General features: G+C 33.4%; 1 protein-coding gene across 1 annotated transcript in view; it reads left to right on the forward strand.

Annotated features, from left to right (window-relative positions):
- LOC142322649 (uncharacterized) overlaps nt 1–19729 on the forward strand; it is a 212341-nt gene that overhangs the window by 130728 nt on the left and 61884 nt on the right. Inside the window, exons 39-45 of the mRNA XM_075361728.1 lie at nt 848–1040; nt 1667–1875; nt 4003–4228; nt 5435–5565; nt 12179–12342; nt 16100–16290; nt 18014–18205. Coding sequence (XP_075217843.1) covers nt 848–1040; nt 1667–1875; nt 4003–4228; nt 5435–5565; nt 12179–12342; nt 16100–16290; nt 18014–18205 — 1306 coding nt within the window. The remainder of the gene's footprint in view (nt 1–847; nt 1041–1666; nt 1876–4002; nt 4229–5434; nt 5566–12178; nt 12343–16099; nt 16291–18013; nt 18206–19729) is intronic.

Consider the following 19729-nt stretch of genomic DNA (forward strand, 5'->3'; position numbering starts at 1 on the left):
TGGGTAACTGATACTGTAACTGTAGTATCATTAGAACTGGATGCAGCCTATACAGAATGAATCAGTTTTATAAAAATACCGTAACATCGTTCCTATCAATAATATTAACAGAATGTTAATAATTAAGGATGTATTCTGTATAAGCAGTATCCAGAATTGATAAACGAAAGCCTATTGAATTTAGGTACTTCTAAGAAAACGTTTACTTTACATAAATTATCCTGGCTAAAGGCTATATTTCAAGTAAGCCCCGCACCCTTATTTTTTCTCTCCAATTCCAAGAAAAAAAGTGCGGGGGGTACTCGAATATTTACGGTAATTTTGGATATAGTTTCACTGTATGTTACTGGCGCTTATCAATGGCTAATAATCTTATCAGTCGATGCTAATTAAAAAAAAGAATAATTGTAATACTTTAATTCATAAAGCATTTTTATAATAGTACCCATGTAGCGTTAGAAGTTAGACATATCCAGTTATTTCAAAATATATATTTTAATATACTCTGTCACTATGGTGAATGAATTGGGGCAAGTATCCACTGGGTGATAAATTGTTTACTATAAATTTCCAGAGCCCACTTAACTGATGAAGAGTGAATTGAATCAAATTCAGAAAACAACAGACGTCAGATTCAAAACACAGTATATTGGTCAATTAGTGATGAAAATTGAAAAGAGAAAGAATCAGAAAAATAAAGCAGGTGCTGACAGATTAAGGAGAGACAGGTTGAATAAGTAAATAAATTGGTATAAAGAACTGTACTCTTATAGTACAATGTGACATTACAGCATTTACATATATCTAGCATAGCATGACAACATTTATATTTAATTTCTTGTTCTAGGTATGATTTGGGAGATATGAGTGAATTATATCTGGAAGACGTTATAGTATTATCTGCAATGGGTTTACCTGGTGGGAATCGTCAACATATATGCCCAAGAACATTAAGGCATTTTGCTATTTATAATATTTGTCCATTTTCTGATAAAAGTATGCTTAGAATATTTGGAATGTTATTGCAGTTAGGTTACAAGGTAAGAATTACAAAAAACAAAAATTAAATAAAAGTAAGACTATCAAAATTTGACTTAAAATTTAGCCCTTATTTGAAATAAAATTACTTATGTAGTTCCTTTTTATGAATAATAAAATTTGAATATATGGAGCTTTGTCCTTATTGAAAAATAAAAGTTTTTCACATCCATAAAAATTTCTTTTTATAAAAAGAAAGCAAAATTAATCTCCATTACTTAATATAGTAGATTGACATATTCACAAAGTCAGACTTTTACAATTTAATGGTTTGTTAATTTATAATTTGATTGAATTTTAATAATTTGATCTTCAGTAAAGTAATTTTGTAAAAGGTAATCATGAAATAATAAAGATAACTATTTTAGATAATATTCAAATGTAATCTGATGAAATCTGAATGAGCATCCAGATAAGTTAACATTTACCATGTGAATATATGATAAAGAGGAATGTTTCGTTTGTTGGTTGTAAGCAGAGATGACTATAATATTTTATAAGATGCACCTATTATTTTTTTTCTGATATTCTGTAATTATAACAATTAACTAGCCTTTCGTAATCTGTAACTACAAAAAAAAATTGCAGATTTAAAAATATTTTTAATATGTATTTTTTGTTCATGTAGAAAAATGGATTTTTCTCTGATATTGTACCACTATTGAGATTAATGATTACCGCAACTATACAGTTGTATCACAGATGTAGGAAGAAGCTCAGGCCGACTCCAAATAAGGCGCATTATTTATTCAGTTTGAGAGACATTGCTCGTTGTACCAACGGTCTTCTTCTATTCACAAAAGAATCCTATTTTGGTGATAAGAAGGAATTTACTAGGTAAGAATACACATTTATTTTAGTGAATTATCCACTATAATATTTTATTTATATGTTTTGATTGTTTACCTTCAGTATAGCTAATGCTGTTAAATATATTTGTTAATACAGGGTGAGCAACATAAAACCGAATTCATAATGTATAACCACTGCAAATCGTTAGGTTATATTGGAATTAAATTTTATGAATTATATGGATAAATTAAATAAAAAAAACATAAAACATTATTTAAATGATGCATTTATTTACCTTATTGTTACAAAGGATGTACAAAATGACCATTCTGGGCATCGATGCACTTTTGTGCTCGACTGATCATATTGAGAGTCTGACGCAAACTGTTGTGGTCAGTTGTGTTAATTTCTCGTTGAATATTCACCTTCAGTTCATCAATATTGTGGGGAGTAGATGCATAAACTCTCTCGCTTAAGTAGCCCCAAAGGAAAAAATTGCAAGTAGGAAACTCTAGGGAACATGGAGGCCACTGTCCTCTGCTGTCAGCTCGTTGTCTGTCTCCTTCAGTTGTTGTACAGTTGTAACGCGGTAGTATGGTTCCAATTTTAATTCATGAAGAATTTTATGACAAGATGTGTATTTAACACCAGATTGTTGGAATAACTTGTGTAGTAATTTTTTTGAACTGGCAGTAATTCTCCTTTCAATATTGGCAATGGTCTGTGGAGTCCTAACGGAAGGTTGCCTATTTCGTTTTGTATTTGAGACTGAACCAGTTGTACGCCATTTTTTAACTATATCGTATATGCTACTCTTCGCTGGGATACAGTCATTTGGAAATTTTTCTATGAATACATGACATGATTCTTCAAATGATCCAGAACGAATATAGGCCTCAACTAAAGCTATCCTCTCCTGGATTGAATGAGCATTTTACACAAACACAACTGCACTCACAATACTGCACTGCAACAAAATTTATACTGCACTGACACATAACCATTTGACCAACGGCACCAATGATCAGTAGTAACATATAAATCCACTAGTCGCACTAGTTATGTGAGAGTCTTTCATAAATAATGTTGGGTAGCGGTTTCATTATGGGTTTGATTTTATGTTGCTCACCCCATAGATACTCATTTACATATATCATGAGCATATAGATAGAAAATATCAATTTATAAGAGATACATAGGAACTATTTATATCTAGTTGGTAAGTAAGTGCTTTTTTTAACAAGTTCATTTGGTTATGCTATTTATAAGTTGAATCAATGGATTCTAATTTATACAGCAATTTAAAGAAATCATTGTATGAAAATTAATGCAGTTAGAATAATAAAAAAAAAAACATTACTGCCAAGATCAGCACTAATTGTATTAAAATAATCTTATTAAACAGCAGACGACTATGAATTTAATAATTTATTGATACACAGCTAATTAGTAAAACAAATAGTTGCCTCAAACTATTGTAAACACTTTTATAGCAGCCAAAGAATACAATTACATTAATACATATTTTTCTTTTACTTTATTAATTACATTAAGAATAACATTTAGTGGTTCAAACATTAAGTATTAATTATTGGTATTATTATTATTATTATTATTATTATTATTTGTAAGTATTACTATTATTGATACTAAAGTGCTTCCATCACTTTGAGTTGAGTGGCTGTATACTGATTGGTGGTTGTATCGTATAAATTATTCAAATAAAAAATCATTATATGATCAATCAATGATAAATGATAATAAACTTAACACTAAGGTGTACTTTATATATAAGTATTGTCAAAGAATACAGAAGAAAAAAACAGTCACATTAATATGTTTATGCAATCTGTGATTAGTTTTTGGACTTAGAGAACATAGAGTTAAAAAAAAAAATCTTTGAAATACTTTAAATGCAAGAAAGGAAGTTCAGTTTCCAGATAAATACAAATAAAACATTGTTCACTCAACTAGATATGGAGCTATGGAGGAAAATTAAATTTTTTCAGTTCATGAATGTATAGAATTTTGACAACAGTTCCGAAATTAATCATTATATATTTTTCTTGTATTTTTACTTGCTACATGATTTCTCATGTATCAAATGAATTAGTTTTAATAATTAAGGCTAAAGATAAAATTAAACATTTGTTTTTATTTTTTTTTTCACAGATTGTGGATTCATGAAATGTTACGTGTTTTCTATGACAGACTAGTTAATGTAAAAGATCGACGATGTTTCTTGAAAATAATAAAAGAAATTGTTGAAAAATTTTTTAGTGATCAACTTGAAGAAGTTTTTCTAGGATTTGAAGACCAAGACAAAGGAGAGAAAAGTGCAGCTGCTCCTTCAAAATCTAGTATTTCCAGTAAAAACACCAAGCCTAAATTAACAAAGGTAAAGTTTATTATAAAATTATAATGAATATGATAATGTAGTTAATTGATTTTATGATATAATATTTAACTTGCTGATGACCTCAGGGCATCATGAAATACTCTACATAAACTGAACATTTTTTTTAATTTTTGACTGTAACACTTAAGAGAAACATTTTAAGCTCTGAGAAGAGCTTGAGGTTGAGAAGAGTTCAAACCTTTGTTCATTGAATAGTCAATTTTTTATTGACCAAAATTCATATCAGTTCTCTTTTATGACAAAATCTTTGGCCATACCTAATTTTCAAACTTTTGTCAGGCAAGAATATTTTAAAATGTAACTTGTTTCATTAATTTCTTTCCCATCTCTTATAATACAAAATACTCTAAGGAAAGAAATTACTCTGTGTCAAAATTTTGGGTCCTTAGTTTATTGTATTTCTAATATTTTAAGGTCCCATAAGTCCAAAAAATAAAGAAAAAGCTAAGAATAGTACTGTATGTATGGCAACATCTACTTTGCTTCAAATCTCTGGAACAGGTGAACATATAATCACAGAATTTGGAATGGTGATATGTGTATATGGACATTGATACTATTATAATTTTAAGAAAATCAGCCAAGGGGGTTCAGCAAGATTTTTGCTAGTTATTTCTATTATCAAATGAAAATCAAGTAATTTAAAAAAAAATTCTGAGTACATTGTATGTACCAAACTAATGAACGTATGTTGTCAAAAAAGAAAAACAAAGATGGGGTTTTTTCTCAGTATGAAATTTGTTCTATGAAATATATATTGTTAATTGTGATTTTATATATATATAAGTACAGTAGAAAATTACTTTGTTGGTCATTCACTGCGTACTAATTTTGTTCATATAAGGGACAAACTACTGGTGAGCAGTGGTTTGACTGGAGATTGATCTTTTTATTGTATTTGATACAACTACTGTATTATTACTGTTTACAAAATGTTAAAGTAAGTAATTACTTAGCATATATTGCAGACTTAAAAAAAAATTTTAGTTCTAACATTAATCTAATGCGTGGTCTAAAGGAGATAAATATTTAAAAATTTAAAATATTTTTGCCCACAATTACTTTCATTTTAATTATATATTTTCTTAAAATTTCATGCCAATTTTTTCAGGATGTTTTTAGTATTAGTTGGGAGGAATTTGGCAAAACATACTTAATAATAACAGTAATCTGAAACTTTTTCAGGTGACAGTAAATTTCTTGAGAAAGGTCATTTACACATTACCTTTTGACAGAGAAGACGACGATATCGTGACTTATTTGCCAGTTACTTCAGTTCAGAATTGTTATCAGTCAACTGTAAAACTTTTAGAAGAGTACAATTCTCTAAACAGGAATGCACAATTAAATATTATTTTGTTCAGGTAATTTTTTTAAATTTATTTATTCCATTTTGGTAGGTAGCTGTCTTTAGGTTATGCCTAATTACAGCTACCTTTTTTTTTCTCCCCTACTCTCCCCGACCGGATATCCAATTAAGTATACTCAGTCAGGGAGAGTGTCCTTTTACTCTCAAAGGAGGCGTCCCCCACCCGCCGGCTATACGTCCGGCACGGCAGGTTGGCCTCCCCGGTCTCGGATCTTTTGTTTTACATTGCCTGCCTCTAATCCCCCGCTTTAGAGCCAAGGTCCAGCTATGCCGTCCCCCAGCGCCTCAGCAGGGAACCGGGACTCGGTCTTTACGCCTTTGGCCTCTAATCGACAGTGCCGACCCCACAAAGAGCCTAGGCTCCCGCAGGGACGACCCCGCCGACCGGGACTTGGTCTTTTATTTTAACCCAAACTCAAACTCCCCTGGAGTACACCCCCTTCTCAGGTACCCGCACACCAAGGCGTACGGGCCCTCCATGGAGTGACTGTCCGCCCTACCCTACTGTTTATACTCCCATTCTTCTGTCTTCATCCTCTTTGGCCCGCAGGACCTCCCCAGCGAACCTGCGGAACCATTCCCAGTTCTCATTGTTGTACCCCAACCAGTTTATGAGATTTTCTGGTTAAGACCATTAATTACTATTTGACCTCTGTTAACGGCCCATCTTGGACATATGAACAACGTATGTTCGGCATCGTCATTCTCTGGACAATAGATGCACTGCGGGGTGGCTCTCTTCCTGATCCTATACAGATACTGACCGAAAGAGCCGTGCCCCGACAGTAACTGTGTCATGTAAAAATTGACATCTCCGAGTCTATTGTTATTCCAGGTTTTAATATTAGGGATTAGGCGTCTGGTCCATTCTCCCACTCTGGAACCTGCCCACTCTTCTTGTTCTATAATCCCTTCCATCTCTTCTTTCGACGTACTGCTGTGTCTGAGGGTTCTGGCTTTTATCTGAAGGTCTATGGGTAGGACCCCTGTCAGTACGCACAGCGCGTAATACAATACCGTACAGTAACTAGCAGCTACACGCAGCAATGCCAGTCTATGGACACTTCTCAACTTTTTTTTATTTCGCTGTATGTTCATTGCCGCCCCCCATATGGGAGCCGCATACAGTACCGCCAAAGTGATAGCCGCGGTTATCAATCTTCGAATAACCATTTTAGCTGTGCCGTGGTTTTGAAATAATCCTCTTAATCCCTTTACAGCAGGAGTAACTCTCCCACAAATCATATCAATGTGCTTGCTGAACCTTAAACTTTTGTCCAGAAGTACTCCCAAGTATTTTGTTTCTTTTACTTCATCAATTCTCTGTCCTCTGATATTTAGATTCACACTTCTTAATGGTCTTCTGCCCGAAAGGACCAGGCAACAGGATTTATTAGGAGCTAATTCTAATTTGTTATCCTCCATCCATTCATCTATTGTTCTAAGTGCTTGGTTTGCCTTGTTCTCCAGTTCATTAATATCTCTGTCTTCTACTAATATTGCGATATCATCCGCATATCCTACTATCGATACCCCTTCGGGGTAGTTCAGCCTGAAGATTTTATCATAGAAAACATTCCATAAGGTTGGGCCAAGGACAGATTCCTGCGGCACCCCTCCGAATACCTGAAATATCGCTTTCCTTTCTAGGGTTTTGACCTCTATGAACCTATTTTGCAGATATTGATCTATCTGATTTACTAAGTATTTACTTATTTGCATGGCTTGAAGCGCCTCAATGATGGCTGTCCAGGGGACCGTACCAAATGCGTTTCTAACATCAAGCATTATGATCATGGGGATTTTTCTAGTCCTCCATGTACCACTTCTGCAATTTAATGCCCAGGTTTTTACCTTCTCGACTGCGGTCACCGTGGAACGTCCCTTTCTAAATCCATATTGTTCCAGATGTAGACATTGTTTTTCCTCTATTTCCTCTCTAAGTCTATTTTCTAACAACCTTTCAACTACTTTTCCCATATTGTTTATGAGCGTAATCGGTCTATATGCTGTGTTCTCTTGAATTTGTCCTGCCTTTGGGAGGAAAACTGTTCTTGCTTCCTTCCAGCATTCAGGGAAGCTTCTATTTTGTAGGCCGTAGCTGGCTACGTCGACTATTTCCCAAGGTACGATCCTAGCTATTATCTTAATGATGGCCGCTGGGATGCCATCTGGGCCGGGGCTTTTCTTATTTTTTAATTTATTTATAGCTTCCATGACCTCTTTTTGTGTAAATCTTCCTCCCTGGCATTCTATCACCTCTCTATTATATTGCTCCTCCGTTCTGGGGAATAAATTTCTGATCTGACTTTCTAACCATTTCCTTCTTTTGGCCTGCTTTATGAGGAAGTTAAGCGTCTTTCTCGCTTGCCTATATTGCTCTGTCGCAATGTTACATCCTATTTCCGAACCAACTCTAGCTCGCAACCTCTGGGCCATCCTCTTGTGTCTTTGCATAATTCTACGCTGTTCCTCTATCTCCCTGGACAACCAGTAGACCATATTGTGTTTAATATTATTTCTCCTCGGTATGTTCGCCATCTCTTCTTTAACTATATTTTGGAATATTTCAGGTGTTATCTGAATACTATTTCTAATTCTATTTGCCGCATTATTAGCCACTCTATATATCTGTTGATCAGACAGTCTGATATTGTTATTTATCTGTCTTATTTCTGGCCGTTGCTCTCTGAAGTTAACAAAGATGGCTCTGTGATCGCTGGCTGTTTCGTCATTAAGAACCATGAAATCAGCTGCATCAGTGCGCATCCTTCCATCAATTATAACTAAATCCAGGACCGATTGATGCCCTCTTGCTTGGTAGGTGGCTGTCCCGTCATTAATACATGTCATTCCTGTCGCTGCCAGCAATTCCTCCAGGAGTTTTCCTCTAGCGTTCGGGGAGACCGCTCCAGCTAGAACAGTCCTGCAGTTAAAGTCTCCAAGGACTACTATTCTCTTCCGAGCTCATATAATGACTTGTTGGAGGTCAAGGAGTCTGTTCTTAAGAGATTCCCTGCTGCAGTTAGGGCTGATATATACACCTATTATAATCTTATCGCTTACCTCAACAGCAATGAGTCCGTCACCTCTACCATACAGATCATAATCCACATTTCCAACGATCTTTCTAATTGCCACATCACCGTTCCCATCGGTCAGCCACTGTTTTCTGGCCGCCGAATACACATTACGTTCGGTGGCCATCAGGAAGTCCGCTTCGTATCTAGCTGCTATTTCTATGCTCAAATCACTAGAGAGTAGGCTCCTGTTATTATTAACTAGTATTACTTTAGTCATGACCTTTGTTACAGCACGGGTTCCCGGTCCTATGTGAAGTGGCTCCACAGTCCAGGCATATGGTCGCCTCCTTGCAATCTTTAATTACATGGCCGGGTTTACCACAGTTGAAGCAGAGGTTTGAACGGTCCTGGCCTCTGCACTCTCTTCTGCTGTGACCGACATCCCAACATCGGTAACATTTCTCTATATCCGTCCGGATGTAGGCCCTGCAACTCACCCACCCTACTCTCAGCCTTGCTGCAATTAATTTCGTTGCATTCCTTTGACTTGTGACCACCGTGGCATTTTTTGTGTTTCCGAATGCGTCCCTTAGTGATGTGGCCTGAAAGTTTTCTCCTTGTCCTAGTACCTTCTCTACCGCTTCCCTGACCTCTCGCTCAGTAGTGTCACCCAGCATGTCTTTTACATGAACGACTGTTCTGCGGTCCCCTCTTGTTCTTATATCCACCTGGAGATCCTCTGCTCTGTTCTTCAGCAGGAAGGAAAACTCCGCTGCCTTCTGCGCCCCACTAATTCGGACCTCTAGTTGTTGATCCCTTCCCTGTTTAATTGACAGTATTTCGCCGGCCTCCTCAACCTTAACCTTTTCTTTCATGGTTTTCAACAGATCGGCATAATATTTACCGGTGGCCCTTACTACGACCGTTTTACTTTCAACGACCAGGGGGGTTCCCCTTCTTGTTGATACCGACCTCGACCTTGCCCTCCCTTGTTCGCTCAGGCTGGGGAGTAACATCCTCGGCAAGGTCTTACCCTTCCTGATCATGTATATATTACTATTCTTCTCACTATGATGCCCGTTGGACCACTGGGAACTACAAAGACAGCTGACTCCGGCTTACCTACAGCTCTTCGTAAGGCCTTTATAATATGAGAGGCCATTATCTTATCTCCTTCTCTAGAGTCATAGATTACCGTGTACCTGGTTCCGGTATTTGTGATCTTTCCATCTTCGAGGATGGTGGAGTCTTGTAAGATCATTGCCCCAGGTGCCGTCCCAGCATACCGGCTGGATGGCTTTAATCCATTCAAATCGATGAAAAAACAGCTGTCATCTCCTGGTCTTAGATCTTTCTCCTGGGTCAGCCTGTTCATTACCCAGGTTGACCATCGTGTGGGTAATCTGTCTATCAGTTGTTCATCTGTCAGCTCTATATCTAGAATATCTGACATCTCGTTCCTGCCATGACTTTCGGTTTGCGTACTTTGGTCAACTGTGTCTGGAGTCTCATCATTTATTCGTTGTAAATCTTTATAAATTTCTGTCAGCTCCCTCTCATGAGCCTTGATTGCCGTTACACTGGCCTTGCCAGTTAGTTGCCTAAGCTGTAATAGTGCATTACCCAGCCTGTACGTAACCTCCTTCAAATTAAGGGGGGCCTCCTCTTCTTCTGATGAGCCTGCTCTCGGCCGCTTGGCGGTTCTCCCCTCTACTGTCTTCCACTTTGCTTTTCCTTGATTTAATCCTGTAATGTCCATGTCTTCTGAGACTTCAGAAACACTATTCCCCCTTCCGGCAGTTCCCCTCGAGGGCCCAGCCTCTGGAGAGGCCTTATCTTCTATTGGAAGCGAGCTTCGTCTTCTCATGACTCGGATTCGAAATCAGGGGTTGATTCCGAGTCCTATGATACCCCACACGGGCGGGTGCCCCCCAAAACATTTGGGGGGAAAGTAAAATTTATGTGTCCAAATCCGGAGTCAAAAATTTTTGGGGGGGAGTCAGAAGGTCAGAAATTTTTGGTTTCGGATAGATATTTGGGAATTTTGGTTCTATGGAGGATAGGGGTTTGCCCGTGTAAAGTATCGCAAACACTTAGAAAAATTTCTACTAGTACAGAGTAAAACTTCTGAAAATTTTACAAGTCCTTGTTTACTTGTATTTCAATGACGTCACAAACAAGCCAGAGCTTGTCGCTTGACTTGCAAAATTTGTCTCTATATAAGTTAAATGTATATACTTAAACACTTAAAAAAAACCTTATTCAAAGTACTTTTTAACTCACTCTGTCCGTGTAGTTGTATTTACTTACAATCCCACACCCCTTCGGTTCTTAACCGTTGTCCAAAAGGACTGTAGCACTAAAAGTTCTCTACACTTTCCTCAAAATTTTGTATTTTCAAAAAAACACCAAACCGAAACTCAAAAAACTTTGCACTTGTGTCCATTAACCATACCACTATAATTTCTGATGTCCGTATCCAGTAAAAAATCCAAAAAACCTAATCAAAAAGTAAAATATCGCGGAGCTAGGAAACACGTCCACAACTCGACTGTGTAATTACAGCTACCTGTTCTTTATTTTTTATACCTTATGAAAAATAAGGTGTATAAATGTAATAAAATAATATACGTAATAATAGGTATATAAAATTATAAGATAAAAATAAGGTAATTGAGCCTGATCAGATTTGAACCCAGAACTTTCTGGATGAAAGGCAGAGCTAGTACTATTCTTTACAGAGGTTGACAGAACTGTTATTCTATCATCAATAAAACTAACACTGAAGTGTGTCTTCATTTCTTAAGTGGTTTTATTACATAAATTACATAAGATGAGTACCCTTCTATATGTTTCTTTGTACTGACTTTGCTCAGATCTCTGGGATTACTAGCCTGAATTAAATAATTCTTTAATCACAGCAAAAACTTTTCGAGAAGAAATTTATCAAGCTAATTCTACAACTGGACGAGCAGTGTGAATAACCAAGGGTATGTTGCATCTTACAGAATAACTTTACAAAAGTGATGGTTTGTATAGCTGACTAAATCATATATTGAAATAAACAATTAGATACATGAGTCCCATGAATGAAATTTAAAAGCTTGTGTAATATTCTTTTACTCTTTTCATACATCAAAAATGAGCTATCTGTTTTGGATATATAAGCGATTTAACAGAATACTTTGTTGTTATAATTTTTCATTGGGAGGTGAATAGTGTATCTTTTCAGAGCTGTCTAGTAATGTATAGTAATCTCTCATTATCCATAGATATACAGCTTAGTTACTGGATGGAGGATTCTGGTAAAAGAGGCAAATTATGAACAAGAATAGTCTGGTGATGATTCACAATCACTGGCTGTTTGTGTAAAATTATAAAACATAAGCAATTATCTTAATATTTACTGTATTTTTGGATACAAAATTACTTAAACAGTCAGTGTCTTCAGTAATGTTTTATTTTTATTATATTTTAATTATTTATTAAATTATGTACAGATTTACAACATCTCATAAATCTTTTGACTTTTTTCAGGTATGCATTGGAACACTTGATTCGTTTAGTACGAGTACTTAACTTACCTGGAGATAATTCCTTCTCAATTGGTGTTAGTGGATCTGGTCGCCAGTCTCTTACTGCTCTTGCAGCAATTATATGTAAAAATAAGTTGATACATCCGGAATGTTCCAAAGACTATGGTAAATTGCTCTTAAAAATTGATTTTTTTTAATGTTAAATTTATGAACTTAAAAATTTATATTGTATTGATTATTATTAATAATGCTTCATTATAATATATATTTATTTTTCAAATTATTGAAATCTGTAATGAAATAATTATTTTCTTTTGAAATGTGATTATGTAAAAATAGTTGGCATTATTGCGTGGGATTTTCTTTCTGATAATTTTGGCCACAAAGTTATGCACGGAAATGAGTCTAGCAACTGACATAGTATGTGAAATTTTGAATAAGCCATATACAGAGTGTTTTTAAAATAGGCCGCCAAACTTCTGCAGTGATTTATTTATATTAAAATAAAGAAAAAAGATCCTATAAACATGGGACCGGAAATGCTTTGTTTTCCCGCTAGCTGCCATTTTTTTTTCTTCCACTAAATAATTTTATCTCCAGAATGGTTTGACTAATTATGTTGAAATTTGGCACGGTACTTAAATTTGAGGTAATACTTGATACAATACGCCTTTACATTGACCGAAGTACTCGTTCAAAAATCCCAGGATGATTCCTTATGACGTTACATGATTCCGTAATTCTTTGTCGAAGAGTCTGAACATCAATGATAGGCGCTGAATAAACCAAAGATTTCAAGTGCCACCACACATAAAAATCTATGGGATTCAAATCAGGCGATCTAGCAGGCCATGATAGCGGCCCATGAAACAAGTAAAAAAAAACAAGTATGCTAATTTGTTTAAAATTAAAAAAAGAAAACGTTTTTGACTCTTGTGGTTTTTTTTAATAAAATTTATCATTTTCGCGTTATTTTAGTTTTAAAAATTTTAAATGGCCGCCATTTTGAAAAATATTATTAGATAAGGTTGTTTATTTTTCTAACAACCGGTCTTTAACTTAGTTAGTACCATGCCAAATTTCAACATAATTAGCTGAATATTCTGGAGACAAACCTTATTTACTGAAAAAAAAACAAAATGGCAGCTAGCGGGAAAATAGCATTTCTGGTCCCATGTTTATTAGGAACTTTTTTCTTTATTTTAATGTAAAAAAAACACTGCAGAAGTTTGGCAGCCTATTTCAAAAACACCCGGTATATGTTGGTAATCTTTAAAGTTGAAGGTAGAAAATAATTATAGTTCAAAATAACAGGGTGTTTTTAATTCTGGTGAATTGTAATAATTTCTCTTTCCAATTATATTGCAGAATTTAGCACCTATACTAAAATAATAGTTGAGTGTCTTTCTTATTATATTGATTTTTTCTTTTGAAATGACTAGTCAATCGTATTTTTAATTTTTTTTTTTAGACATTTAGCTTAGATAATAGTTATAATTTTAGATAAATGAATATTTATATATATATATATATATATATATATCATGTAGACTAAGGTAATAATCTAATAACTAATGATAAAAAAATACCTATTGTGATTAAAATTTTGAAATTCCTTAGCTGTTCATTCGTAATTTTCAAAGTTATTTTTTACACAAATATATGTATTATTATCAGTAATAAATAAAAAAAAAGAAGTATCACTTACTGCTTATTTTTTTTTTAAATTCATCCACATTGGGGTTTTCATCGTGTACACCGCTTCATCAGCATATAAAAAAAATTAACTATCAGCATAGTTTGATCTTTATGCAGATCACATAAAATACAACTAACATACATTTTCAAATTTACTGGACATAAAAGTGTTAGATATAAGTAATAATAAATTAAATATAGTCTCATGAAAAGATACATATAATAAAACACAATGATATTAATATTATAAATGTCCAAGAGAAATTTGAATATGATGAATGGATTCAGCAAACAGTAGAATTCATATAATAAATTCATCCAGTAGATAGCAGTATATATTGTAGCATGGGGTGGTATATATTGGTTCCGCGCGGCTCGATCAGGATATTAGGAGGTTGTTGACAAATTATAATGTTTATATAATTATAGTTTATCGATGTAAAATGTTCAAATTACAACCAAGCAAATTAATAATAATACCAATGGTGATAAATACAATAATGATAATAGTAATAATAATAATAATAATAATAATAATAAGTGACAATAATAAAACAGTTAATGAATACCAATATTATTATAGTAATTATAACCAAATAATAGTCAGGATAATAGTGGTAAACGATAATTATATGACATCAAACAAAACATAATCAAAGCAATAAACATGACATAAAAACAGACAATACATAACGTAATCAACAAAGATAACAATCAAAATTATACATCTAAATAAAAACACATCAGATAGTGATAGTAATGCCAATAATAAGTAATAAATACAGATTACACAGAAGATAGATTAAAATACATAATCATTCGGAATTTATTCCAGGTATATAAACAGAAAACTAGTATTCTGACCCATTAAAAGAAACGCTAGTCTTAAACCTTTTTAACCAGTAGTCGTACATAAACAAACAATCTTATAAAATTCACTTGCAAATCCCTTTTGTTGTCTATCTTAACAGTTTATGAATGAAGTCTATTGCATTATTTATTTCACTTGTACACTTATAGTTCTACTGTAACTTACCTGTAACTACTGCAACTTTCTTGGTTACTGAATTACTCATGGCGTCACCATAATCATATCGAACTGGTTACTCTCCTCACTGGACTGACGTCTCGCAGACTCACACCTGTGACTCTCCACGCTGGACCGTTGTTGTACGTCTCGCAGGCTGGTTCGCAGATCTTTCTGCCGAACTCACACAACTCACAGCCTCTTCTCGTTGAACTCCTCGCAGAACTGCCCTTGCGGGACTGACATCGTAACGCCTCATAGACTGGTTCATGGATTTCCGCCGAACTGCTTTTTAACTGGTCTTACTGGACTATTTATACTGTTAGCCTCTCTACCTGTAGGATCGGACCCAAGTCAAAGCGTGAAAAGAGTCGACCGAGGCTTTGTTCCCATAAATTCCAAGCCTTTTCTTTGTCCTGTTTAGCCTCCGGTAACTACCGTTTACATAATTCTTCAGAGGATGAATGAGGATGATATGTAGGAGTGTAAATGAAGTGTAGTCTTGTACATTCTCAGTTCGACCATTCCTGAGATGTGTGGTTAATTGAAACCCAACCACCAAAGAACACCGGTATCCACAATCTAGTATTCAAATCCGTGTAAAAATACCTGGATTTACTAGGACTTGAACGCTGGAACTCTCAACTTCCAAATCAGCTGATTTGGGAAGACGCGTTCATCACTAGACCAACCCGGTGGGTAAATTCCAAGCCTGGTCTCTTCTCACTACAGCAGTTGTGCATTGTGTGTTAGCGGGCAGTATAACAAAAGACGATTGTAAAACGAACCTATTCTTTACAAAAAGATTTCTCCTTTTTTGTCCCTTTTTGGATTCCCCAATTGTTATATTAATTTTTACTTTCGTATATTTTTTAAGTTTTTAATACATCTGATGAAGTTGAAGTTGTGCACTTTGTGAAAGTGCTAATACAGAAGAATTTTTAAGAATGTAAGCGCAAGTGATATTTTATTTATTATTGATAATAATCATTACATACTGCTGGTATGCTGAACTAAAAATTCATTTACATTAATATATATATATGTATATATAAATTTTAAATATGACTAAAAATTGCAAAAAATAAAATAATTAAGAAAAACAATTTTTTATAAGAATTATTCAATTTCATAATATTATTTGCTATTTAACATATTACATTTTCATAGTTAATGTTATAATTTGTATGATTTCAGGCCGCAGTGAATGGCATAAAGATTTAAAAAATGCTTTGATGGAGGGTGGTGCACGTAAAAGAAATGTCACTTTATTGATAAGTGAAAAAGCATGGAACAAAAGTAGTTTTCTTCAAGATATAGATGTTTTACTGAACAGTGGAGAGGTTCCAAATATTTTTGCTGTTGAAGAAATTCAAGAAATATTAGAGGTATATATATATATATATATATATATATATATATATATATATATATATAAAATGGCTATTATTACTTTTTTTTCTTTTATATACTAGGGTTGTTACAAAATTGGTTGACTGGAAAGGCAATGGTGATGAAAAATGACTTGGCACTCATTCCTCTCTGTAGATCATTCGTAAGCGTTATTTGAGCAATTTGAGTGATATTTTAGAGATATTCATCGATGCCCTTAGAAACTGGACTAGACACAATCTATTCACCAGTGTGAGCCTTCATGACTACCCAGTACTTTGAATAAGGAGTTAATGAATAGAGTAAATAACTTTTTCATTTTCCCTGACAATGAAGTTTTTTATAAAGATCTACAAAAGGTGGTGTTGCAGTGTAATATAGTGCCTGAGTGTGGATGGCAACTTTGTTGAGAATTAATGTAGTTATTTTCTCTTTTTATGTAAAATTTTTCTCTTTTTTTTTTCTTTACCAACCAGTTGAAAGTTAATTTTTGAATAACACTCGTACATAAAAGTTGTGGTTTTTGATCATTTTTTGGTTGTAGTTGTTTTTATAAACACAATTACAGTAGTAGAACCTGATGTAATTAAGATTACATTTTTTCTTTCACTATCATTAATGTGATTTATAAGTAATTATACTGTTTTACTTGTTAAATTCTTCCTTCCTTTTTTGTGGACATTCATAGGATTATTGTCTCCTGTTGTCATTACTTTTGTTTTCCAAACATTCATTTTTATATTATATTTTATGTCTAATTTTGAAATCATCTGTTGAATATCCTCTGCTTGATGAAACCCTTTTTTAAATGCCCTAAAAAGCAGAACACTACCTACAAATCTTCTAACAATTTATTTTCATTCCTTCTGCACTTATCCCTTCATCTTCCTCTAGAGCAATTCTGACATACCTTCAAAACAAGGTCACGGATAGTCTGTGTCCAGCCTTACTCAGTTTTAAAGTTTTATTCAGCTTCGTCCTATGTTAAACTGCTCAGTTTATATACCCTTTATTTTTATAACTGTTTTCTGATTCAGCTACAATTCTTTAATTAACTACTCTTATAATATACAATCTACTCTTTCTGTTTTTAATAATTCTGTTAGTTTATTCATTTAACACAATTGAATGCCTTTCCCTTTTCTATAAAACGTAACTATTACTTTACTTTTTTTTATATAATTCTCATCAATGGTTCTTATTAGCCTAGACACGTCTCTAGTGCTTCTTCCCTTCCTGAATCCATATTGTTCTTCCATAAAGTATAGTACCTGAACATACAGTATTTATCTATACATTTTTTTTGTGTACTCATACATACATTATATCTGTTATGGGAGCCATGGTAGAACTCTCTGCATTATCAGCTTACAAACAAGGATTCAGGAGGAGATCCAGGGATCAGGAGGAGGTTGCTTTTGTTTATGATTGAGGAAACTGACAAAAATTCTGGTTATATAATATACTTTCAACCAAAAAAAAGGGGAGGAAATCTAGTTTTAAATTCTATCTCTCATTTCTGCTCCTGTGATCCTTCACACAACAAAGGATGTGTTTATGAGTTGATGTGTTTCAACCTATAAACACATCAGACAAATAATGGAAATATACAATAAGAGAAAAACTTATTATATTTACCATAAGTTTATTTATATTATTTGTTTTATAAACAAAGAGTAAAATTACTCATACTAAGTTATATTGTACTTTTTATTTCAGATTATTCGTTTAGGAACTGAACGTAGTAAAGGAGTTTCAGATTCTGATCCAGTGAGTATGTTAACAAAATTTAAGATAAACTGCAAGAAGAATATACATGTTGTAATCTGCATAAGTCCTTTTGGAAGTTTTAGGGAAAGTATTAGACTTTATCCTTCATTTGTCAACTGCTGTACCATTGACTGGTTTGATGTAAGATTTATTTTCAATTATTAGCTGTAAGAAAGTTACATGTAAGCATTGCAGAAAACATAAGCTAATCTCAGCAGTAACTATGTTCAGATGAATTCATCTAAAAATTGTTAATACCTTAATTTTTTTCATACACTGGATTGTGAAATTGTTTGGCAATCTCTACTATAACTACTATTTACAGACATTCTTTTATAGCTAAAATTTTATGATTAGTGTACAGTTCGGCTCTTTAACTGTATATTAATATTTAAAAGCTATTATGGAATAATGAGATCAGTTTTTACATAGCAGATTCACTTAAGAGATTCTCATATACATCTCAGTAATAAACATCATATAAACACAGAAAATTTTACTGCACCTTTTCTAACCAAAGCAAGCATAAATAAAGAGTGACTGATAAATCACTGCAATTTATTCATGCAGCTGTTAGAGATGTACGTAAAAATCACACAAAATAAAATACAAATAGTAGTAAAAGAGAACAGAGGAACTACGTAAAAGTTAACAGTATGATGATATCAAGATTCTTACTTTTAGTACACTGATTACTCTCATCTTCAATGGTGGTATGGCATGTATCTTGAAAGATTAAAAAATATGCTCAAGATCTGTATTCTCTGACTGACATGCCAAAAGACCATCAAAACAGATTAAAAATAAGTAGTAAAAAATAATCTACTGTTGCATAATTAGTATTTCATAAAAATTATGTGTACATTAAAAAATCAAGTTTAGTTCAATGCATTTACATAAGGAAAAGGAAGATATCTTGATAGGTGTATATACTATATAAAAGATTATCTTTAGTGAAGTACAAGGAAAGTAAAAAGGAGACAAAGAGGAAAAAGGATTGGCATGTTAACAAATATTAGGAACAGAAGAAAATATATGGAGATGAGGGAAGATGCTCAGGATCAAGAAAAATAGTTGGAACATGTTAAAACACATTTATCAAAGAAGAAGAAAGAAAATAAGCAATTAATAATTTTTTATATACGTATATAATATACAAAGTTGAAACACCTGAGTACCTAGGAAAAGAAATTTCAAATGCTCAAAGATATCTACTTTTTATGGTAATGTGTCATTGCTTCCATGTTGAAGATTTTTCGTGTGAATTATTACTCTGTTATGATTGTTTTTTTAAATTTTTTTACTGAATTACTTATTCCATTATACATATGTCTAATGGAAAAATATGAATATGTATGGATTCATTTATAAATATCTAAATAAATGTGTTTAAAATTTACCTTTATATGGTGACACTTCTTTCATGTTTCTTGTTAGAGCACTTCATAGTGTGTATGCTATTTCATCAGCAATTGATTAATACATGAAATTCTTTTTATTATAAAAAAATGTCAAAAGTTATATAATTACAGAAATAAAAATAGCAATAATACTCTTTGAGGCAAAGCTATTTAAAATATTTATAATTTTATAATCGATGAAGACAATAATTAATTTTTTTAGCAGTATCTTCAGTTTTTATTCTTTTGATTAAAACATTTTTAA

This window comes from Lycorma delicatula, chromosome 4 (assembly GCF_047948215.1).
Source record: "Lycorma delicatula isolate Av1 chromosome 4, ASM4794821v1, whole genome shotgun sequence".
NCBI lineage: Eukaryota > Metazoa > Arthropoda > Insecta > Hemiptera > Fulgoridae > Lycorma > Lycorma delicatula.